The sequence below is a fragment of the Lampetra fluviatilis genome, chromosome 3 (genome assembly GCF_964198595.1).
Source record: "Lampetra fluviatilis chromosome 3, kcLamFluv1.1, whole genome shotgun sequence".
In the NCBI taxonomy this organism is placed as follows: Eukaryota; Metazoa; Chordata; class Hyperoartia; order Petromyzontiformes; family Petromyzontidae; genus Lampetra; species Lampetra fluviatilis.
In genome coordinates, this window is record NC_136277.1 from 15,176,531 (window position 1) to 15,197,546 (window position 21,016).

Consider the following 21,016-nt stretch of genomic DNA (forward strand, 5'->3'; position numbering starts at 1 on the left):
TGAATGAGTGAGTGGATGAGTGAATGAGTGAATGAGTGGATGAGTGAATGAGTGAGTGAATGAGTGAATGAGTGGATGAGTGAATGAGTGAGTGGATGAGTGAGTGAATGAGTGAGTGAATGAGTGAATGAGTGGATGAGTGAATGAATGAGTGGATGAGTGAATGAGTGGATGAGTGAGTGGATGAGTGAATGAGTGGATGAGTAAATGAGTGAGTGGATGAGTGAATGAGTGGATGAGTGAATGAGTGAGTGGATGAGTGAATGAACGAGTGAGTGGATGAGTGAATGAACGAGTGAGTGGATGAGTGAATGAACGAGTGAGTGGATGAGTGAATGAGTGGATGAGTGAATGAGTGAGTGGATGAGTGAATGAGTGAATGAACGAGTGAGTGGATGAGTGAATGAGTGGATGAGTGAATGAGTGAGTGGATGAGTGAATGAGTGGATGAGTGAATGAACGAGTGAGTGGATGAGTGAATGAGTGGATGAGTGAATGAGTGAATGAGTGAAGGAACGAGTGAGTGGATGAGTGAATGAGTGGATGAGTGAATGAATGAGTGAGTGGATGCGTGAATGAGTGAGTGGATGAGTGAATGAGTGAGTGGATGAGTGAATGAATGAGTGAGTGGATGAGTGAATGAATGAGTGAGTGGATGAGTGAATGAGTGGATGAGTGAATGAATGAGTGAGTGGATGAGTGAGTGGATGAGTGAGTGGATGAGTGAATGAGTGAGTTGTTGAGTGAATGAATGAGTGAGTGGATGAGTGAATGAATGAATGAGTGGATGAGTGAGTGAGCGATTAAAAAGTACGACGGAATGACGAGTGAAGGAACGGGCGAGCGATCGACCGAGCGAGAGAGCGAGACCCATTGAATGATCCGGCTCGTAGACAGATCAGCCAACCGGCGGTTTTCAATTAACTGCGACGACGGTCCCCCGTTATGGGAATGTGGAATTTCCTGGCTCCTCCAACAAAGCATCTCCGGGCGAGTGAAGGGTGGTGGGGGTGTGGGGCAGACGACGTTGTCACGGGAGAGTCACGTGACCCAGTTTCTTCCTCAGCAGCTCGTTTTGAACCTCCACCTCTTCGTATGCGGACAGCAGCGCGGGCAGCGCGGGGTCGTGACCTTGGCAGCGTGGGGTGGGGGGAGGGATGGAGGGGGGAGGGGGTGCATGACAGACAAAGACAAAGATCACCCGTGTAGCCTTCAACAGGCTGCAGGGGCAAGTGCTGCTCGCGAGGAAGCAGCACCTACGAAAGGCCCGGCACGTGGCACGCGAGACGCGTCGGGCTTCTCGTTTATGGCCGAGTTGACCTAGGGGAGGTTCCGGGACCGCCTTGCAATATTTCCCTCCACCCATTGTTGAGCTCGCCGACCGCTGAGCGCGCGTTTTGCTACGTACGCTTCGACAGAAGATCCGCGTTCGTCCATATTTAGCGTAACTAACACGTCCCCTTTGGCTCTTTCGGCAAAAGTCACGTAGTAGTAGGTTTTTACCCTTTCAACTGGTACAAAACTGACACCTTTATACAAGGCATCATGTTTGCAATAACCGCAACACAAGCAGTCGAAATGCAAACAAAAAGAAACAACTCTGATAATGGTAATAATATGCACTGTCCTTGAAGTTGATTGGTCCACACCCGAGACAGCTTTCCTTAGAGCCTAGTGTCCACTGGTGTTGGACCAGATGACGCCAAAAGGCGTACAACTCAAAAACAGCGCACTGTCAGAATACTCTGATAGTGCGCCATTATCAGAGTTGTTTCTTTTTGTTTGCATTTCGACTGCTTGTGTTGCGGTTATTGCAAACATGATGCCTTGTATAAAGGTGTCAGTTTTGTACCAGTTGAAAGGGTAAAAACCTTCTACTTTATTTGCCACTGGTAAAGGAGATGTCTCAGTGTAAAAGTCACGTTGTTAGAAATACAATCGAGCAAATCAAGACGTTTCGATCGCAACGCAAGCGACCTTCATCAGGACAACCGCCGACATAGGAGAAAGAGTTGTCCCTGCTGTTATCGGTGCCACCGTAGGGTCGGTCCCCGTTGTTATCATCATCATCATCATGGAAGTGGTTTATCATCATCACCATCACCACGGCGTGCAAATGTCTAGCGGCAGCCAAAAACTCCACGAGAACGATGACCCCTGAACTCCCGTATATCCCCCCCCCACACCCCCCCCCCCACATCGCCCCACACACCCCCCCCACTCACACACACCCCCCACACACCCCCCCACACACCCCCCACACCCCCCCCACACCCCCACACACCCCCACCCACACCCCCCCCCACACCCCCCCCCCACACACCCCCCCACACCCCCCCCCCCACACCCCACACACCCCCCCCCACACACCCACACACACCCCACACCCCCCCACACCCCCCCCCCCACACCCCACACACCCCCCACACCCCCCACACCCCCCCCCCCCACACACACCCCCCCACACCCCCACACACCCCCCCCACACCCCACCCCCCACACCCCCCCACCCCACCCCTCCGACGGTCTCACGGGGGGGCCTGCGGTGTCGCCGGCGGGGTTGGCGGGCCTCGGGGAGATGGGCGCCTCCCCCCTTCGCACCCATCTCCGCGGCCTGGGCTCGGCACAGCAGCTCGTTGAGGGCGTCCAACACCCGCGGGTTGCCGCCCCCTCCCCTCGTGTACATCATCCGCAACGCACTGGGCACAAGAGACAAAGGTGCCCCGTGTAGCCTCTAACAGACTGCTGGGGCAAGTGCTGTTGGCGAGATGCAGCAGCGCATGTGTAGGACACACGCACACACACGCATTCACACACACACATTCACACATACATCCACACACACACATCCACACACACACACATTCACACACACACATACATCCACACACACATCCACACACACACATCCACACACGCACACACATACACACACACGTCCACACACACATCCACACACACATCCACACACACACACACATCCACACACACATAAACACACTACCACACACACATCCACACACACACATCCACACACACATACACACACATCCACACACACATCCACACACACATCCACACACACATCCACACACACATCCACACACACATCCAACAACAACCGCCATTCGCCACTAAGTGGCGGTGACGTCACCACGACGCTTGTGCCAGGCCATGTGCACCCTGAGGCCACGTGAAGTGTCGAACGCCCGCTGGCAGGAGGTCACGGGGCAGACCCAGGTGCCACGGGTCGACTGACCGAGATGACCGAGATGACTGGCTGATGCACCACCTGTGCCCCCTACTGTGCCAACTTGCTGTGCTTTAGCCACCCGGCGCTCCGCTCGCTGTTGTGAGCGTCGCTCCTCCGCCCTCCGTTGTTGTTGGAGGGCGACTGCCTCCAACTGCCCAGTAGCGTCCTTCACGAGCCTCCTCCACTGAGGCCGATCTTGACACCGCTGGTACCAGTCATCGGCAAGTCCACACAGCTCCACGTCCTCCTGTACCACATCACTCCATCTCTTCTCTAGCCCGTGCCGCGCCCGTTTAGCCCCCTCGATCCGGCCGAACAAAAGCTGTTTAGGCATGCGGTGGCTGGGCATGCGGGCTACATGACCCAGCCAACGCAGCCTTGCCTGCCGGAGGAGCTCACTGATGGGACTTTGCCCAGATCTTTCAAGGACTTGTGAGCTCCTCACACAATCCAGCCTGGTTAAACCCAGGATGGATCGTAGGCAGGCCAGCCTAAATGTTTCCAACCGGCGAAGATGCTCCACTAGGGGGGTCCACGTTTCGCAAGCGTAGAGAAGGGAGGGAATGACCGTGGCCGAGAAGACCTGAAGCTTCGTGCGGAGCGACAGACCAGGTAGCTTCCACACAGCGTTACGCAACCGATGAAAAGATATTGCCGCTCGACTGATTCGGAGTGAGACCTCTGCTGATAAACTGGAGCCGGTCATAAGCACACTGCCCAGGTATGGGAAACTCTCCACTCTCTCCACAACTGCCCCATCACCGATTGAGAGTTGTGGGGGTGGAGTGCCCGATGGTACAAAATACCCAGGCAGGTGCTTAGTTTTGGTGGGGCTGATGGTAAGGCCCCACCTCTTAGTGACACGCTCCAGTCTCAGCAGCAGCGTCTCCAACTCCTCTTCTGAATGAGCAGCTATTACCAAATCATCGGCATACATAACGTGGTTGACCAATAGGGAGCCATCCCTTGATCGCACCCGGGCGTCGATCAGCCTCCCATTATATCTGTACCAAATGGTAATTCCCCCGGTACAGATATTGAAGGCTTCACGAACTACGCAGTCGAAATAGATGTTAAATAATGTGGGAGCCAGAGGACATCCCTGTCGCACCCCAAGGTGTACAGGGAAAGGCTCTGACTCCCGGCCACGTAGTTTTACCCGGGCCCGCTCACCATCATGAAGGTCCTTAATGATCGTGAGCAGAGGGTCAGGGACTCCGAAAGCACGAAGAACAACCCAGAGCCCAGTCCTACTGATGGTATCATAGGCCTTGACCAGGTCAATAAAGCAGAGATGTAGGTCTTTTTAGAATTCCCTACACCTCTGCTGTAGCAGACGGACAGAAAATATGGCATCTGTGCAGGACCGCCCTTTCCTGAAACCGCATTGGGGCTCCGCAAGCCTCTCCTCAGCATGCCTAGCAAGGCGATGTTGAATAATCCTTGCCAGGACCTTACCCGGCACACTGAGGAGTGAGATGCCCCTGTAGTTGTTACAGTCGGTACGGTCCCCCTTCTTAAAGAGGGGGACCACCAGGGCATCCTTCCAGTCCTGCGGAACCCGTCCAGTGGTCCAGACTGTTGTTATGATGTCATATAGGGCAGTCTGTGCACAAACGCCACCCTCCCTCAGCATTTCGCTTGGGAGATCATCTCTGCCCGGTGCCTTCCCTGGTCTCAGACTCCGGATCGCCCTCAGTACTTCCTCAACAGCTGGTACCTCAGCCAGCCACTCACAGGGGGTGACCTCTTCCAATATTTGAGGCACCGCAGCCTCAGCAGGGTTATCCCCACTTTGTGCCATGATGTTTTCCTGGCTGAGAGATTTTCCCTCCCCCAGGACCTCACAGAAATGCTCAGCAAATCTGCAAACCTGTTCCTGGGGGTCGGAGATTGGATCACCGTTTTTTCCTCTAATGATGGTAATAGGTGTGGCGCTGCAGGTTACTTTTTTGATGGAGTTAAATAGTGATTTGTGATGGGTGGTGGTCGCGGGTTGCTGAGGAGATGGAGTCTGCCTCAGTGGCCCGCGATCACAAATCACTATTTAACACACATCCACACACACATCCACACACATCCACACACACATCCACACACACATCCACACATACACACATACACACATCCACACACATCCACACACACACAAAGACAAAGATCCCCCGTGTAGCCTTTAACAAACTGTTGGGGCAAGTGCTGTTGGCGAAATGCAGCAGCGGCCTGTGGAGGACAAAGACAAAGATCCCCCGTGTAGCCTGTAACAGGCTGTCAGGGCAAGTGCTGTTAGCGAGTAGCAGCAGCACCTATGAAGGAGACAAAGACAAAGATCCCCCGTGTAGCCTGTAACAGACTGTAGGGCCAAGTGCTGTTGGCGAGCACCTATGAAGGCGACACGGCACACGAGGGAGTGGGTGGCCAACACCACGCCCGGCCGCCTTTGTCTCCCCAGTGGCGATGTTTGCTACACACCGCACCAGGTACTCGTTTGAGGCTGAGTCGACCTAGGGGAGCCCAGGACCGGTTCAGATAATCGTCACTGAGTGTTGATGACCGTGAGGTTCGTAGCGCAGCGTAGCGCTAACCGCGACCACTTCCGCTGGTGTTTCTTGTTATTGTTGTTGCTGTTATTGTTATTGACGTTATTGTTATTGACGTTATTGTTGTTAATGTTATTGTTATTGACGTTATTGTTGTTGCTGTTGTTGTTGTTGATGTTATTGTTGTTGCTGTTATTGTTGTTGATGTTATTGTTATTGACGTTATTGTTGTTAATGTTATTGTTATTGACGTTATTGTTGTTGCTGTTGTTGTTGTTGATGTTATTGTTGTTGCTGTTATTGTTGTTGATGTTATTGTTATTGATGTTATTGTTGTTGATGTTATTGTTATTGATGTTATTGTTGTTGTTGTTATTGTTGTTGATGTTATTGTTGTTGATGTTATTGTTATTGATGTTATTGTTATTGATGTTATTGTTGTTGATGTTATTGTTGTTGATGTTATTGTTATTGATGTTATTGTTATTGATGTTATTGTTATTGATGTTATTGTTATTGACGTTATTGTTGTTGTTGTTATTGTTGTTGATGTTATTGTTGTTGATGTTATTGTTATTGATGTTATTGTTATTGATGTTATTGTTGTTGATGTTATTGTTGTTGATGTTATTGTTATTGATGTTATTGTTATTGATGTTATTGTTATTGATGTTATTGTTATTGACGTTATTGTTGTTGCTGTTATTGTTATTGATGTTATTGTTGTTGATGTTATTGTTATTGATGTTATTGTTGTTGCTGTTATTGTTATTGACGTTATTGTTGTTGACGTTATTGTTATTGATGTTATTGTTGTTGCTGTTATTGTTGTTGATGTTATTGTTGTTGATGTTATTGTTATTGATGTTATTGTTGTTGCTGTTGTTGTTGTTGATGTTATTGTTGTTGCTGTTATTGTTGTTGATGTTATTGTTATTGACGTTATTGTTGTTAATGTTATTGTTATTGACGTTATTGTTGTTGCTGTTGTTGTTGTTGATGTTATTGTTGTTGATGTTATTGTTGTTGATGTTATTGTTGTTGCTGTTATTGTTGTTGACGTTATTGTTGTTGCTGTTGTTGTTATTGATGTTATTGTTGTTGACGTTATTGTTGTTGCTGTTGTTGTTATTGATGTTATTGTTGTTGACGTTATTGTTGTTGATGTTATTGTTGTTGATGTTATTGTTATTGACGTTATTGTTGTTGATGTTATTGTTGTTGATGTTATTGTTGTTGCTGTTGTTGTTATTGATGTTATTGTTGTTGATGTTATTGTTATTGATGTCATTGTTATTGTTGTTGATGTTATTGTTGTTGCTGTTATTGTTGTTGCTGTTATTGTTATTGATGTTATTGTTATTGTTGTTATTGTTGTTGATGTTATTGTTATTGCTGTTATTGTTGTTGCTGTTGTTGTTATTGATGTTATTGTTGTTGATGTTATTGTTATTGACGTTATTGTTGTTGCTGTTGTTGTTGCCGTTGTGTCTATTGTTATTGCTGTTATTCTCGTTGTTGTTGTTATTGTGTAGTTTGTTGTTGTTGTTAGTATCGTTCTTGTTGTTCTTGTTGTTGTTGTTTACCTGATCTCGGCTGACAGTCGCCCCCCCGTGTAGACCGGCGCCTCGTGAGTGGGGGGCTCAAGGGGCTCCACTCTGTGTGGGGGGCCCGGCTCGTCGCGGGGGGCCACAGCCCCCCCATCCACCTGGCCAAACAGCATCCTTGGCGGGAACATGGCACAGAGACAAAGACAAAGGTCCCCCGTGTAGCCTCTAACAGACTGTCGGGGCAAGTGCTCTTAGCGAGCACCTATGAAGGAGACAAAGACAAAGGTCCCCCGTGTAGCCTCTAACAGACTGTCGGGGCAAGTGCTGTTAGCGAGTACATATGAAGGAGACTAAAGACAAAGGTCCCCCGTGTAGCCTCTAACAGACTGTAGGGGCAAGTGCTGTTAGCGAGTACCTATGAAGGAGACTAAAGACAAAGGTCCCCCGTGTAGCCTCTAACAGACTGTAGGGGCAAGTGCTGTTAGCGAGCACATATGAAGGAGACAAAGACAAAGATCCCCCGTGTAGCCTCTAACAGACTGTCGGGGCAAGTGCTGTTAGCGAGTACCTATGAAGGAGACTAAAGACAAAGGTCCCCCGTGTAGCCTCTAACAGACTGTAGGGGCAAGTGCTGTTAGCGAGCACATATGAAGGAGACAAAGACAAAGATCCCCCGTGTAGCCTCTAACAGACTGTCGGGGCAAGTGCTGTTAGCGAGTACATATGAAGGAGACTAAAGACAAAAGTCCCCCGTGTAGCCTCTAACAGACTGTAGGGGCAAGTGCTCTTAGCGAGCACCTATGAAGGAGACAAAGACAAAGACCCCCCGTGTAGCCTCTAACAGACTGTCGGGGCAAGTGCTGTTAGCGAGCACCTATGAAGGAGACAAAGACAAAGGTCCTCCGTGTAGCCTCTAACAGACTGTGGGGGGGGCAAGTGCTGTTAGCGAGCACCTATGAAGGCCGGCACTGTGGCACACGAGGGGGTGGGTGGCCAGCACCACGCCCGGCCGCCTTTGTCTCCCCAGTGGCGATGTTTTACTGCGCCACACCTCACCCAAGGCACTCGTTTGAGCCACAACCGCTCCCACCTGCGCCTAACCTTCCAGTATTTTTGAGTCAATAATTAACGAGGTTTAAGTGCCCAGGTCCAACCGCCATAGAACGACGCACACATACACACAATAATACCCGATACGAGATCAAGAAAACTTAAAGATAAAAGATAAGCGTTCATACAACACGAAGATAGAGAGATAGCTCACCTTATCTGACTGGAAGTGGACCGATTAACCCCTCACCTTTAGCGAATTATCCCTTTCACCTCACCCCACTCACTGCCCTTCACCTCACCATACAAAGACAAAGGTCCCCCGTGTGGCCTCTAACAGACTGTTGGGGCAAGTGCTGTTAGCGAGTAGCAGCAGCGCCTATGAAGGAGACAAAGACAAAGATCCCCCGTGTAGCCTCGAACAGACTGTCGGGGCAAGTGCTGTTAGCGTAGCAGCTATGAAGGCCGGCACTGTGGCACACGAGGGAGTGGGTGGCCAGCAACCACGCCCGGCCGCCTTTGTCTCCCTAGTGGCGATGTTTACTACACACACCGCTATACCAGGTACTCACTTGAGGCTGAGTCGACCTAGGGGAGGCCCAAGAAAGGGTTCAGGTAACCTTCACCTCACCATCACTCCCTCACATCGCCACCCATCACCTCGCCACCCCCTCCCTCATCACCACCCGCTCACCACTCTCCTCACCCCTCACCATCACTCCCTCACATCACCACCCATCATCTCGCCTCACCACCTCACCTCACCACCCACCCCCTCACCTCACCACCTCACCTCACCCCCCACCCTCACCACCCACCCCCTCACCTCACCACCCCCTCACCCTCCCCTCCCCCCCCCATTTAACTCACCTGCCCACGTCGGCCTGCAGAAGCCTCACGTCTTTCCTGAGCGCCTGCAGCTGCCGCTGCGTCCTCTTCCCCTGGGAGCCCAACTCCCTCAGGGTCTCCTGGAGGCCCTGCGAGGTCGCCTCGGGCTCCCTGGGCCTCGCTCGCAGGGACTCGATGCGCTGTCCAAGCGCTGGGGAGGAGACATTTTTAGTTAAAATGTTAAAATAAAATTAAACACATTTTTAAAAATAACCTTCTTCACCCCGCACCTGCGGGAGGAATCCGAAAAGCGATAAAGCTCTTTTTCAGAGATTTCCAAGTCGGGGACACGGGGTAAACACATTGTCCTGCTGCGGAGGGAGCTGGTAGGAACGTTGTTGGGTTGCTCGGTCAATGGCCTGCAGGGTCAACGGCGGCGTGGTGTATTCCGCAAATATGGTCGACTGTGAGGGCGGGCACAAGCCGGCGTGAGTAGGTGAAACGTTGAGTTTTATAAGGGCACCACGGGGTGACCAGCCCCTCCCCACCCAGCCCCACCCAGCCCCATCCTCCCCACCCTCCCCTCCCCACCCAGCCCCACCCTCCCCACCCACGACCTCATGTACACCAGGCGAGGTAGTTAACATCTCCTAGCCACCGTGATGATGAGAGAGAGAGAGAGACACGCAGACTCCAAATATACAGCAGCAGCAGGCATCGTCAGGGACCGGGATCGAACCCACGACCTCCTGTACACCAGGCGAGGTAGTCGACATCTCCGAGCCACCGTGATGATGATGATGAGAGAGAGAGACACGCAGACTCCAAATATACAGCAGCAGGCATCGTCAGGGACCGGGATCGAACCCACGACCTCCTGTACACCGGGCGAGGTAGTCGACATCTCCTAGCCACCGTGATGATGATGATGATGAGAGAGAGAGACACGCAAACTCCAAATATACAGCAGCAGGCATCGTCAGGGACCGGGATCGAACCCACGACCTCCTGTACACCGGGCGAGGTAGTCGACATTTCCTAGCCACCGTGATGATGAGAGAGAGAGAGACACGCAAACTCCAAATATACAGCAGCAGGCATCGTCAGGGACCGGGATCGAACCCACGACCTCCTGTACACCGGGCGAGGTAGTCGACATCTCCTAGCCACCGTGATGATGATGATGAGAGAGAGAGAGACACGCAAACTCCAAATATACAGCAGCAGGCATCGTCAGGGACCGGGATCGAACCCACGACCTCCTGTACACCAGGCGAGGTGGTCGACATCTCCTAGCCACCGTGATGATGATGATGAGAGAGAGAGAGACACGCAAACTCCAAATATACAGCAGCAGGCATCGTCAGGGACCGGGATCGAACCCACGACCTCCTGTACACCGGGCGAGGTAGTCGACATCTCCTAGCCACCGTGATGATGATGAGAGAGAGAGACACGCAAACTCCAAATATACAGCAGCAGCAGGCATCGTCAGGGACCGGGATCGAACCCACGACCTCCTGTACACCGGGCGAGGTAGTCAACATCTCCTAGCCACCGTGATGATGAGAGAGAGAGACACGCAAACTCCAAATATACAGCAGCAGCAGGCATCGTCAGGGACCGGGATCGAACCCACGACCTCCTGTACACCAGGCGAGGTGGTCGACATCTCCTAGCCACCGTGATGATGAGAGAGAGAGACACGCAAACTCCAAATATACAGCAGCAGGCATCGTCAGGGACCGGGATCGAACCCACGACCTTCTGTACACCAGGCGAGGTGGTCGACATCTCCTAGCCACCGTGATGATGAGAGAGAGACACGCAAACTCCAAATATACAGCAGCAGCAGGCATCGTCAGGGACCGGGATCGAACCCACGACCTCCTGTAGACCAGGCGAGGTAGTTAACATCTCCTAGCCACCTTGATGATGATGAAAGAGAGAGAGAGAGACGCAAACTCCAAATATACAGCAGCAGGCATCGTCAGGGACCGGGATCGAACCCACGACCTCCTGTGCACCGGGCGAGGTAGTCGACATCTCCGAGCCACCGCGGTGCTGATGAGACCCAGAAGATGGAAACCATTCCGCGAGCGAGTTCTTCGCTTCTCTGCTTGTTTTGCACTCGCTAAAAACAAGCGCACCTTGTGAATATTGCTCTGGCAAGCCGATCGGGCCCCCCCCCCCGGGGGGAACTAAAACCCAATACCTCTCTCGTGAACGCGTGCGAGTCGTCACACACACGGCCTCTTCTGTTTGTGTTTACCCCCAGCCCGCACGCGGTGACCCCGAGGCAGCCCGCGAGTGTTTGTGTCCTGATCACGGCTCGTTGGTTGGGTTCTACCCTTCGCTCGGGCTTTGCTCGTGACAATCGCGCGCCGTGCCCAGGCGCTACGGAAGTGGGATTCTTGCGTCCATCTGTGCGGCGTTGTGCGTGGTCGGGTTATCTCGCCCTCCATCCATCCCACCCTCCATCCATCCCTCCATACCTCCCTCCCTCCATCCCTCCTCCCTCGCTCCATCCCTCCGTCCGTCCCTCCCTCCCTCCCTCCCTCCATCCCTCCATCCCTCCGTCCCTCCCTCCTCCCTCCATCCCTCCATCCCTCCCTCCATCCATCCCTCCATCCCTCCATCCCTCCCTCCCTCCATCTTCCTCCCTCCCTCCATCCCTCCTCCCTCGCTCCATCCCTCCATCCCTCCCTCCCTCCCTCCATCCCTCCCTCCATCCCTCCCTCCATCCATCCCTCCCTCCCTCCATCTTCCTCCCTCCCTACCTCCCTCCATCCCTCCCTCCATCCCTCCTCCCTCCATCCCTCCTCCCTCGCTCCATCCCTCCGTCCATCCCTCCCTCCATCCATCCCTCCATCCCTCCATCCCTCCCTCCCTCCATCTTCCTCCCTCCCTCCATCCCTCCTCCCTCGCTCCATCCCTCCATCCCTCCCTCCCTCCCTCCATCCCTCCCTCCATCCCTCCCTCCATCCATCCCTCCCTCCCTCCATCTTCCTCCCTCCCTACCTCCCTCCATCCCTCCCTCCATCCCTCCTCCCTCCATCCCTCCTCCCTCCCTCCCTCCATCCATCCCTCCCTCCATCCATCCCTCCATCCCTCCATCCCTCCATCCATCCCTCCCTCCATCCCTCCTCCCTCCCTCCCTCCATACCTCCCTCCTTTTTTTTAAAACGATCAGACGAGAATGATGCTCAGTCTTTCGGCACTTTACTTCGTTCATCATGTCGTTTGTTTGTATTTTTCTTTTAATCAAATATTTAACGCGAGTTTCCCGTGTGACATTAGTCCCATTGTGTGTTACTGTGTTCATAGACACCAACAAGAAACACAAATCTCCCTCAAAAACCCATCACCAGATCCCTGCTGCTGCGCTACCAGCACCATAGCGGCGAAGGCACCTCCCTCCCCTCCCTCCCCTCCCTCCCTCCATCCCTCCTCCCTCCATCCCTCCTCCCTCCTCCTTCCCTCCTCCCTTCCTCCCCCAGAGGAGGGTGTACAGAACACGAAACATCTATACATTAGGCACCGTGATGCTTGGTGGTCTACACGTGTGAAAACTGTGGCCCGATTGCCTTGGGATAGCCAGTCTTCAAATATCCATAATATAGGATTTTTGGGAGGTTAAATGGCTTAGATATTTTTCGCCATCTAATCCAAACAACCCGATGTTATGGATGATATTGGTCGTGAAAGCCTGCAACGTGTTAAACGCCTACGAATATGCCCGCCGTGTATATGTGTAAGCTGAATTAATTGCAACGATGAATCCGCTTACACACAAAATAAATGAAAGTGACTAACAACTAAATTCTATACCCTCACTCCACCACCTCCACCACTCCACCACCCCCACTCCACCACCTCCACTCCACCACCTCCACCACTCTCACTCCACCACCCCCACTCCACCACCACCACTCCACCACCCCCACTCCACCACCCACACCACCCCCACCACTCCACCACCACCACTCCACCACCTCCACTCCACCACCCCCACTCCACCACCCCCACCACCCCCACCACTCAACCACCACCACTCCACCACCCCCACTCCACCACCCTCACTCCACCACCCCCACTCCACCACCCCCACTCCACCACCACCACTCCACCACCCCCACTCCACCACCCCCACCACCCCCACCACTCAACCACCACCACTCCACCACCTCCACCACCCCCACTCCACCACCCCCACTCCACCACCTCCACCACTCTCACTCCACCACCCCCACCACCACCCCCACCACCACCCCCACTCCACCACCCCCACTCCACCACCCCCACTCCACCACCCCACGACCCCCACTCCACCACCCTCACTCTACCACTCCACCACCCCCACTCTACCACCCCCACCACCCCCACCACTCCACCACCCTCACTCCACCACCCCTACTCCACCACCCCCACCACCCTCACTCCACCACCCCCACTCCACCACCCCCACTCCACCACCCCCACTCCACCACCCCCACTCCACCACCACCACCCCCACTCCACCACCACTCCACCACCCCCACTCCACCACCCCCACTCCACCACCACCACCACCCCCACTCCACCAACCACCCCCACTCCACCACCCCCACCACCCTCACTCTACCACTCCACCACCCTCACTCCACCACCCCCACTCCACAACCACCACCCACACCACCCTCACTCCACCCCCACTCCACCACCCCCACTCTACCACCCTCACCACCCTCACTGCGCCCCCACTCCACCACCCCCACTCCACCACCACCACCCCCACTCCACCACCCCCACTCGCCCCCCCTCCACCCCCACTCCACCATCACCCCCCTCCACCCGCCGAGTCGCCCTTTCGCACCTCGCTTCGCCTCTTCGAGCTCCCGGTTCTGGGCGTGAATCTCAGCGACGGCGATTCGATGGTCGACGGCCAAATCTCGCCGAAGGGAGCGAGCGTCGTCCGCGGCGAGCGACTTCCACCTGCACCTTCGCGGTGGACTCGAGGAGGCGTCCACCTCCACCTCGTCCTCCAGTGGCTCCCAGGGGTCCCAACTCGCGCAGTTGCGCTGGGGTCGATGAGGAGGCGGGTCGAGTGCTGAACTCCACTCCTGGAATCGTCGGAGAGAGTTGCAGCGTTGCGTGTACGTTGTATGTACGTTGTGTGTACGTTGTGTGCACGTTGTATGTACGTTGTGTGCACGTTGTGTGGACGTTGTGTGGACGTTGAACTTCTTTCGCGCCGTACGTAGCCAGCCGTGCTAATCGGAGGTGCTGTGTTGAGTCTGTGGGCAGTGTTGAGTCTATGTGCAGTGTTGAGTCTATGGGTAGTGATGAGTCTATGGGGCAGTGTTGAGTCTATGGGTAGAGTTGAGTCTATGGTGCAGTGTTGAGTCTATGGGGCAGTGTTGAGTCTATGGTGCAGTGTTGAGTCTATGGTGCAGTGTTGAGTCTATGGTGCAGTGTTGAGTCTATGGGCAGTGTTGAGTCTATGGGGCAGTGTTGAGTCTATGGTGCAGTGTTGAGTCTATGGTGCAGTGTTGAGTCTATGGGCAGTGTTGAGTCTATGGGGCAGTGTTGAGTCTACGGTGCAGTGTCGAGTCTATGAATGTAGAACTTCTTTCGCACCGTACATAGCCAACCGTGCTACTCGGAGGTGCGGCATAAGGACAACACACTCAAGACACAAAGCGGCTCCACAGAAATGGATGAACGCGCATCGGCAGTCGATGCCTCCTCCTCGTTCCCGAATCTTCTCCATCGCGGAATCGTGGTCTCGCTCTCTCTCTCTCTCGCCGAATCATTCTTTCTCGACGATTCATTCCCTCTCTCTCCGAGTCACCCCTCCCCACTGCATCTGTTCTCCGTCTCCGAAATCATCCCCCTCCCTCTACGGAGAACGAATAAGAATACATCTGGGGGTTACGGATTTTCTAAAGCGACGGCGACTCCGATGAGCACGTTGTGCCCAAACACCAGCGACACTAAGACGCCACTCACCTGGTAGGCGTCTTCATCAGCTGGAATCTGAGCTTCGATGTCGCCTTGGATTCTGCGAAGCTGAGCGGAAGGTGGAACAGGCGAGATCCGTATGACGGTGACGACACCAAAAAACCAAGATCGGCATTCCCATCACCACCAACGAAGACAAAGAACCCCCGTGTAGCCTTGGCAGACTGCTGGGGCAAGTGCTGTTAGCGAGCAGCTTCCTACGAAGGCCGGCACACGACGGGGTCGGTGGCCAGTCGCCACGCCCGGCCGCCTTTGTCTCCCCGGTTGCGATGCTTACTACACACCGCACCAGGTGCTCATTTGAGGCTGAGTCGAGCTAGGCGAGGCCCGGGACCGGTTCAGAGAATCGTCACCGGTGCCGGTGGCCGTAGAGCGGGAATCGAACCCGGTTCGCCGGGTTTGAACCGCCACCAACACCACCACTACCATCGATGTTACCATCATTATCGTAGCTACCATCATCATCGCCGCCATCACCACGATCATCATCGCCGCCATTATTTCAATAAAAACCGTCATGAACATCTCTCTGTCTCTATGTGAGTCTGTGGGTCTCCATGTGTCATTGAGTCGATGAGGGGGGGTCTCTTTGTAAGTCTGTGAGTTTCTATGCAAGTATGTGGGTCTCTGTGTGAGTCTATGGGTCTTTATGTGAGTCTATGCGTCTCTGTGAGTCTCTGTGAGCCTGTGTGAGTCTATGTGAGTCTATGGGTCTCTATGTGAGTCTATGTGAGTCTATGGGTCTCTATGTGAGTCTATGTGAGTCTATGGGTCTCTATGTGAGTATATGGGTCCCTGTGAGTCTATGGGTCTCTGTGAGTCTATGTGAGTCTATGGGTCTCTGTGAGTCTATGGGTTTTTTTGTGAGTCTATGTGAGTATATGGGTCTCTATGTGAGTCTATGGGTCTCTGTGTGAGTCGTTGGGTCTCTATGTGAGTCTATGTGAGTATATGGGTCTCTATGTGAGTCTATGGGTCTCTGTGTGAGTCTGTGGGTCTCTGTGAGTCTCTGTGAGTCTATGTGAGTCTATGGGTCTCTATGTGAGTCTATGGGTCTCTGTGTGAGTCTATGTGAGTATATGGGTCTCTATGTGAGTCTATGGGTCTCTGTGTGAGTCTGTGGGTCTCTGTGAGTCTCTGTGAGTCTATGTGAGTCTATGGGTCTCTATGTGAGTCTATGGGTCTCTGTGTGAGTCTATGTGAGTCTATGGGTCTCTATGTGAGTCTATGGGTCTCTGTGTGAGTCTATGTGAGTCTATGGGTCTCTATGTGAGTCTATGGGTTTTTATGTGAGTCTATGTGAGTCTATGGGTCTCTATGTGAGTCTATGGGTCTCTGTGAGTCTGTGTGAATCTATGGGTCTCTGTGGGTGTTAATCGCTGTGGTAGGACGGCTGACACCGGGATTCGAACGAAGGGGCACTCAGCGATCACTGGTCAGCGGCTTCCGTGACAGAGGTCAGAGGTCATTCTCACCACCACCACAAACCGTGACACACAGAGGTCAGAGGTCATCCTCACCACCACCACAAACCGTGACTCACAGAGGTCAGAGGTCATCCTCACCACCACCACCACCACACACCGTGACCTCTTGCGCTCACCTCGCGAGCCAGCGTACGGAGGACCGGATCATTCCCCTCGTGTCTCCGGTTCATGATGGACAACCCAGATCACCGGCTCCGCCTGCTGTCGCTCCGTCTCCTGTTGGGAGGTCACCGAGGCGTCCGTAGTCTGTGTGTGTGTGTTTGTGCTGTGTGTATGTTGAACCTCTTTCACACCGTACGTAGCCAAGCACGCTTAACTATTATTTCGTATTTTATTTTGCCAGGTTAAGGCCCCACCACTGGGCTAGAGAGGAGCTCTCTTTTCATAAGCGGCCTGGCTATCACAGATGATAGCTCAACGATGTGGCTTATCATCATCATCATCATCGCCACGTGGACATTTATAGCAGCAGCCAAAAAACTCTCTGAACGTGTGGTGATGTTGATTCTAAAGTGTGGAGGGGAGGGGGGGAAAGCGCAGGACCTTGAGAAAAATCTACGCGACCACGGGGAGAGCGAGAGAAACAACACAAACTCCAGGCGTCAGGGTCGGGATCGAAGCCAGCACCTCCTGTACACCAGGCGAGGCAGTTAACATCTCCTAGCCACCGTGATGATGATGATGATGAGAGAGAGACACGCAAACTCCAAACATACAGCATCAGGCGTCGTCAGGGTCGGGATCGAAGCCACGACCTCCTGTACACCAGGCGAGGTAGTTAACATCTCCTAGCCACCGTGATGATGACGATGAGAGAGAGACACGCAAACTCCAAATATACATCAGGCGTCAGGATCGAGATCGAAGGCAGCACCTCCTGTATACAAGGCAAGGTAGTCAACATCTCCTAGCCACCGTGATGATGATGATGAGAGAGAAACACGCAAACTCCCAATATACAGCAGCAGCAGGCATCGTCAGGGTCGGGATTTGAAGCCACGACCTCCTGCGTACCAGGCGAGGTAGTTAACATCTCAACCCCCACCTCAGCTCCCCCCCACCTCCCCTTCTTGGGGGCGAAGGTATTTAGGGGTTGGTGGATTACGTAAGGACGGTGTTGATTAAATTTATTTTGATAAAATTAAACACAAAAAATCCGTTGATGTGTACTGCCACCTGCTGGCAGGTGGCATGAACGGCCACAAAGATCCCCCGTGTAGCCTCTGACAGACTGTCGGGGCAAGTGCTGTTAGCGAGTAGCAGCAGCAGCGCCTATGAAGGAGACAAAGACAAAGATCCCCCGTGTAGCCTCTAACAGACTGTCGGGGCAAGTGCTGTTAGCGAGTAGCAGCAGCAGCGCATATGAAGGAGACAAAGACAAAGATCCCCCGTGTAGCCTCTAACAGACTGTAGGGGCAAGTGCTGTTAGCGAGCACCTATGAAGTCTGCCACTGTGGCACACGAGGGGGTGGGTTGGCCAGCACCACGCACGCCCGGCCGCCTTTGTCTCTCCGCGAGACGGGAATTGAACTCGGGTGATCGCCCCGCTTCGTAGCGCTCACCGCAACCACCACAACCGCTACCCAGCCGACCACAAAGCAACAACAACAACCACCAACAACAACAGAACTGGGGGGGGGGGGCAGTGTCGGATTACTCCAGTAGCTCAAGTAGCTACAGATGCTATGGGGACCCGCACTTTCAAGGAGCCCCCGCGCTAAATGCAATTCAAGCGATCAATTCCGGTCCGGTGATTCTGCACTTGCTCTATTACTATAGTACTATACCGCCTTCGACTTTTACGAACGACCGGGGTGTTTAAGGTTAACGATTTGTCGTATTAACAACTGGCTGTTTAGCAAATAAAAAAATACAATTACTTTACTGCGCAAGTTAAACATTCGTGTGTTTTAATTTTTAAGTGTTTTTTTTTTAATTCAGGGCCCATTTATAACATCTGCTACAGGTCCCGCACTGGGGGGGTGGGGGGGGGAGACGTCGCTAGGAGGCCGTCCATAAATGACGTCACGCGATTTTGGACGATTTTTGACCCCCCCCCCCCTCTCGTCACACGGCGTCACGAAAAGTCAGACCCCCCTCAAATATGACGTCACAAATATCTGACCCCCCCCCCCCCCCAGGTGTGTGACGTCATTTATGGACGCCGTCCCGACACTTCGACAATCGACTCCGCGGTGCCCGGTGAGGTCGAGCGCCACCCGCCGCCGACTCTCTCGCCAAGAGAGCGTGGCGCGTCGTCACGCCAACTCCGCTCGTCGTCATCATCGTCATCATCGTCGTCATCATCGTCGTCGTCATCGTCATCATCATCATTGTCATCATCATCGTCATCATCGTCATCATCATCGTCATCATCGTCGTCGTCATCGTCATCATCATCATTGTCATCATCATCGTCATCATCGTCGTCATCATCGTCGTCGTCATCGTCATCATCATCATTGTCATCATCATCGTCATCATCGTGGTCATCATCGTCGTCATCATCGTCGTCGTCATCGTCATCATCATCATTGTCGTCATCATCGTCATCATCGTCGTCATCATCGTCGTCGTCATCGTCATCATCATCATTGTCATCATCATCGTCATCATCGTCATCATCGTCGTCGTCATCGTCATCATCATCATTGTCATCATCATCGTCATCATCGTCATCATCGTCATCATCGTCGTCATCATCGTCGTCGTCATCGTCATCATCATCATTGTCATCATCATTGTCATCATCGTCATCGTCATCATCGTCATCATCATCATCATCGTCATCATCATCGTCATCGTCGTCATCATCGTCGTCATCATCGTCGTCATCGTCGTCATCATCATCGTCATCATCGTCATCGTCGTCGTCATCGTCGTCATCATCGTCGTCATCATCATCGTCGTCCTCATCGTCGTCGTCATCATCGTCATCATCATCGTCATTGTCATCGTCGTCATCATCATCGTCACCATCATCATCGTCGTCATCATCATCAACATCGCGCGGCGCTTTCAGATGCTGCTGCTGCTGCTTCTGCGGCCGTCTGGAACGCTCTCTTCCTACCGATACGAGGAAGCCACTGGGAGCTGTGATGCACTTTGAAATCATCGTCGTCCAGATTGGCAAACTCATTTCTTTAGAACCGCTTGTTGTTGTTGTTGTTGTGTTTAGTTTGTTTTACTTTCCCCGTACTGCCGATTAGCACGGTGCGAAAGAAGTTCAACATGCATACATAGAGACCCGTAGACTCACACAGAGACCCATAGACTCATCACACAGAGACTCATAGACTCATCACACAGAGACCCATAGACTCATCACACAGAGACCCATAGACTCATCACATAGAGAACCATAGACTCACACAGAGACCCATAGACTCATCACACAGAGACCCACAGACTCATCACACAGAGAACCATAGACTCACAAAGAGACCCATAGACTCATCGCATAGAGACCCGTAGACTCACAAAGAACCCCATAGACTCATCACACAGAGACCCATTGACTCACACAGAGACGCATAGACCCACACAGAGACCCATAGACTCACACAGAGACACATGGACTCATCACGCAGAGACCCATAGACTCACACATAGACCCATAGACCCACACAGAGACCCATGGACTCACACAGAGATCCATAGACTCATCACACAAAGAACCATGGACTCACACAGAGACCCAAAGACTCACACAGAGACCCACAAACTCATCACGCAGAGACCCATGGACTCACACAGAGACCCATAGACTCATCACACATAGACCCATAGACTCAGACAGAGACCCATGGACTCACACAGAGACCCATAGACTCACACAGAGACCCATAGACCCACACAAAGACCTGTAGACTCACGCAGAGACCCATAGACTCACACAGAGACCCACATACTTACACAGAGACCCATAGACTCATCACAAAGAGACCCATGGACTCACACAGAGACCCAGAGACTCACACAGAGACCCATAGACTCACACAGAGACCCACAAACTCATCACACAGAGACCCACAGACTCACACACTGCGTCGAGCGCTTTCAGATTCGCTTCTGCGGCCGTCTGGAACGCTCTCTTCCTTCTGATATTAGGAAGCCACTTGGAGCTGTGATGCACTTTTAAATCATCATCATCATTGACAAACTCATTTCTCTAGAACTGCGTGTTAAGTTGTGTTTGTTCTCCTTTCCCCGCACCTCCGACGGTGCAAAATAAGTTCAACACACACACATAGCACGGTTGGCCACGTACGGTGTGAAGGAAGTTCAACACACACACATAGCACG

The 21,016-nt window shown here is 52.8% G+C and overlaps 1 protein-coding gene across 2 annotated transcripts in view; it reads right to left on the reverse strand.

The window, feature by feature from the left end:
• Nucleotides 1-652: 652 nt before the first annotated feature.
• The window catches only part of LOC144949084 (uncharacterized), a 23,766-nt gene continuing 3,402 nt past the window's right edge, over nucleotides 653-21,016 (reverse strand). Inside the window, exons 2-8 of one of the 2 annotated variants that reach the window (XM_078878921.1) lie at nucleotides 16,828-16,927; nucleotides 15,213-15,272; nucleotides 14,077-14,323; nucleotides 9,264-9,432; nucleotides 7,380-7,517; nucleotides 2,533-2,699; nucleotides 653-1,131 (exon numbers count right to left, since the gene is read on the reverse strand). In XM_078878921.1, the coding sequence (XP_078735047.1) occupies nucleotides 1,031-1,131; nucleotides 2,533-2,699; nucleotides 7,380-7,517; nucleotides 9,264-9,432; nucleotides 14,077-14,323; nucleotides 15,213-15,272; nucleotides 16,828-16,881 (936 nt within the window). In that variant the 5' untranslated portion in view covers nucleotides 16,882-16,927 and the 3' untranslated portion in view covers nucleotides 653-1,030. Of the gene's footprint in view, nucleotides 1,132-2,532; nucleotides 2,700-7,379; nucleotides 7,518-9,263; nucleotides 9,433-14,076; nucleotides 14,324-15,212; nucleotides 15,273-16,827; nucleotides 17,267-21,016 lie in introns of both variants that reach the window. The other variant, XM_078878927.1, reaches the window with a different exon arrangement.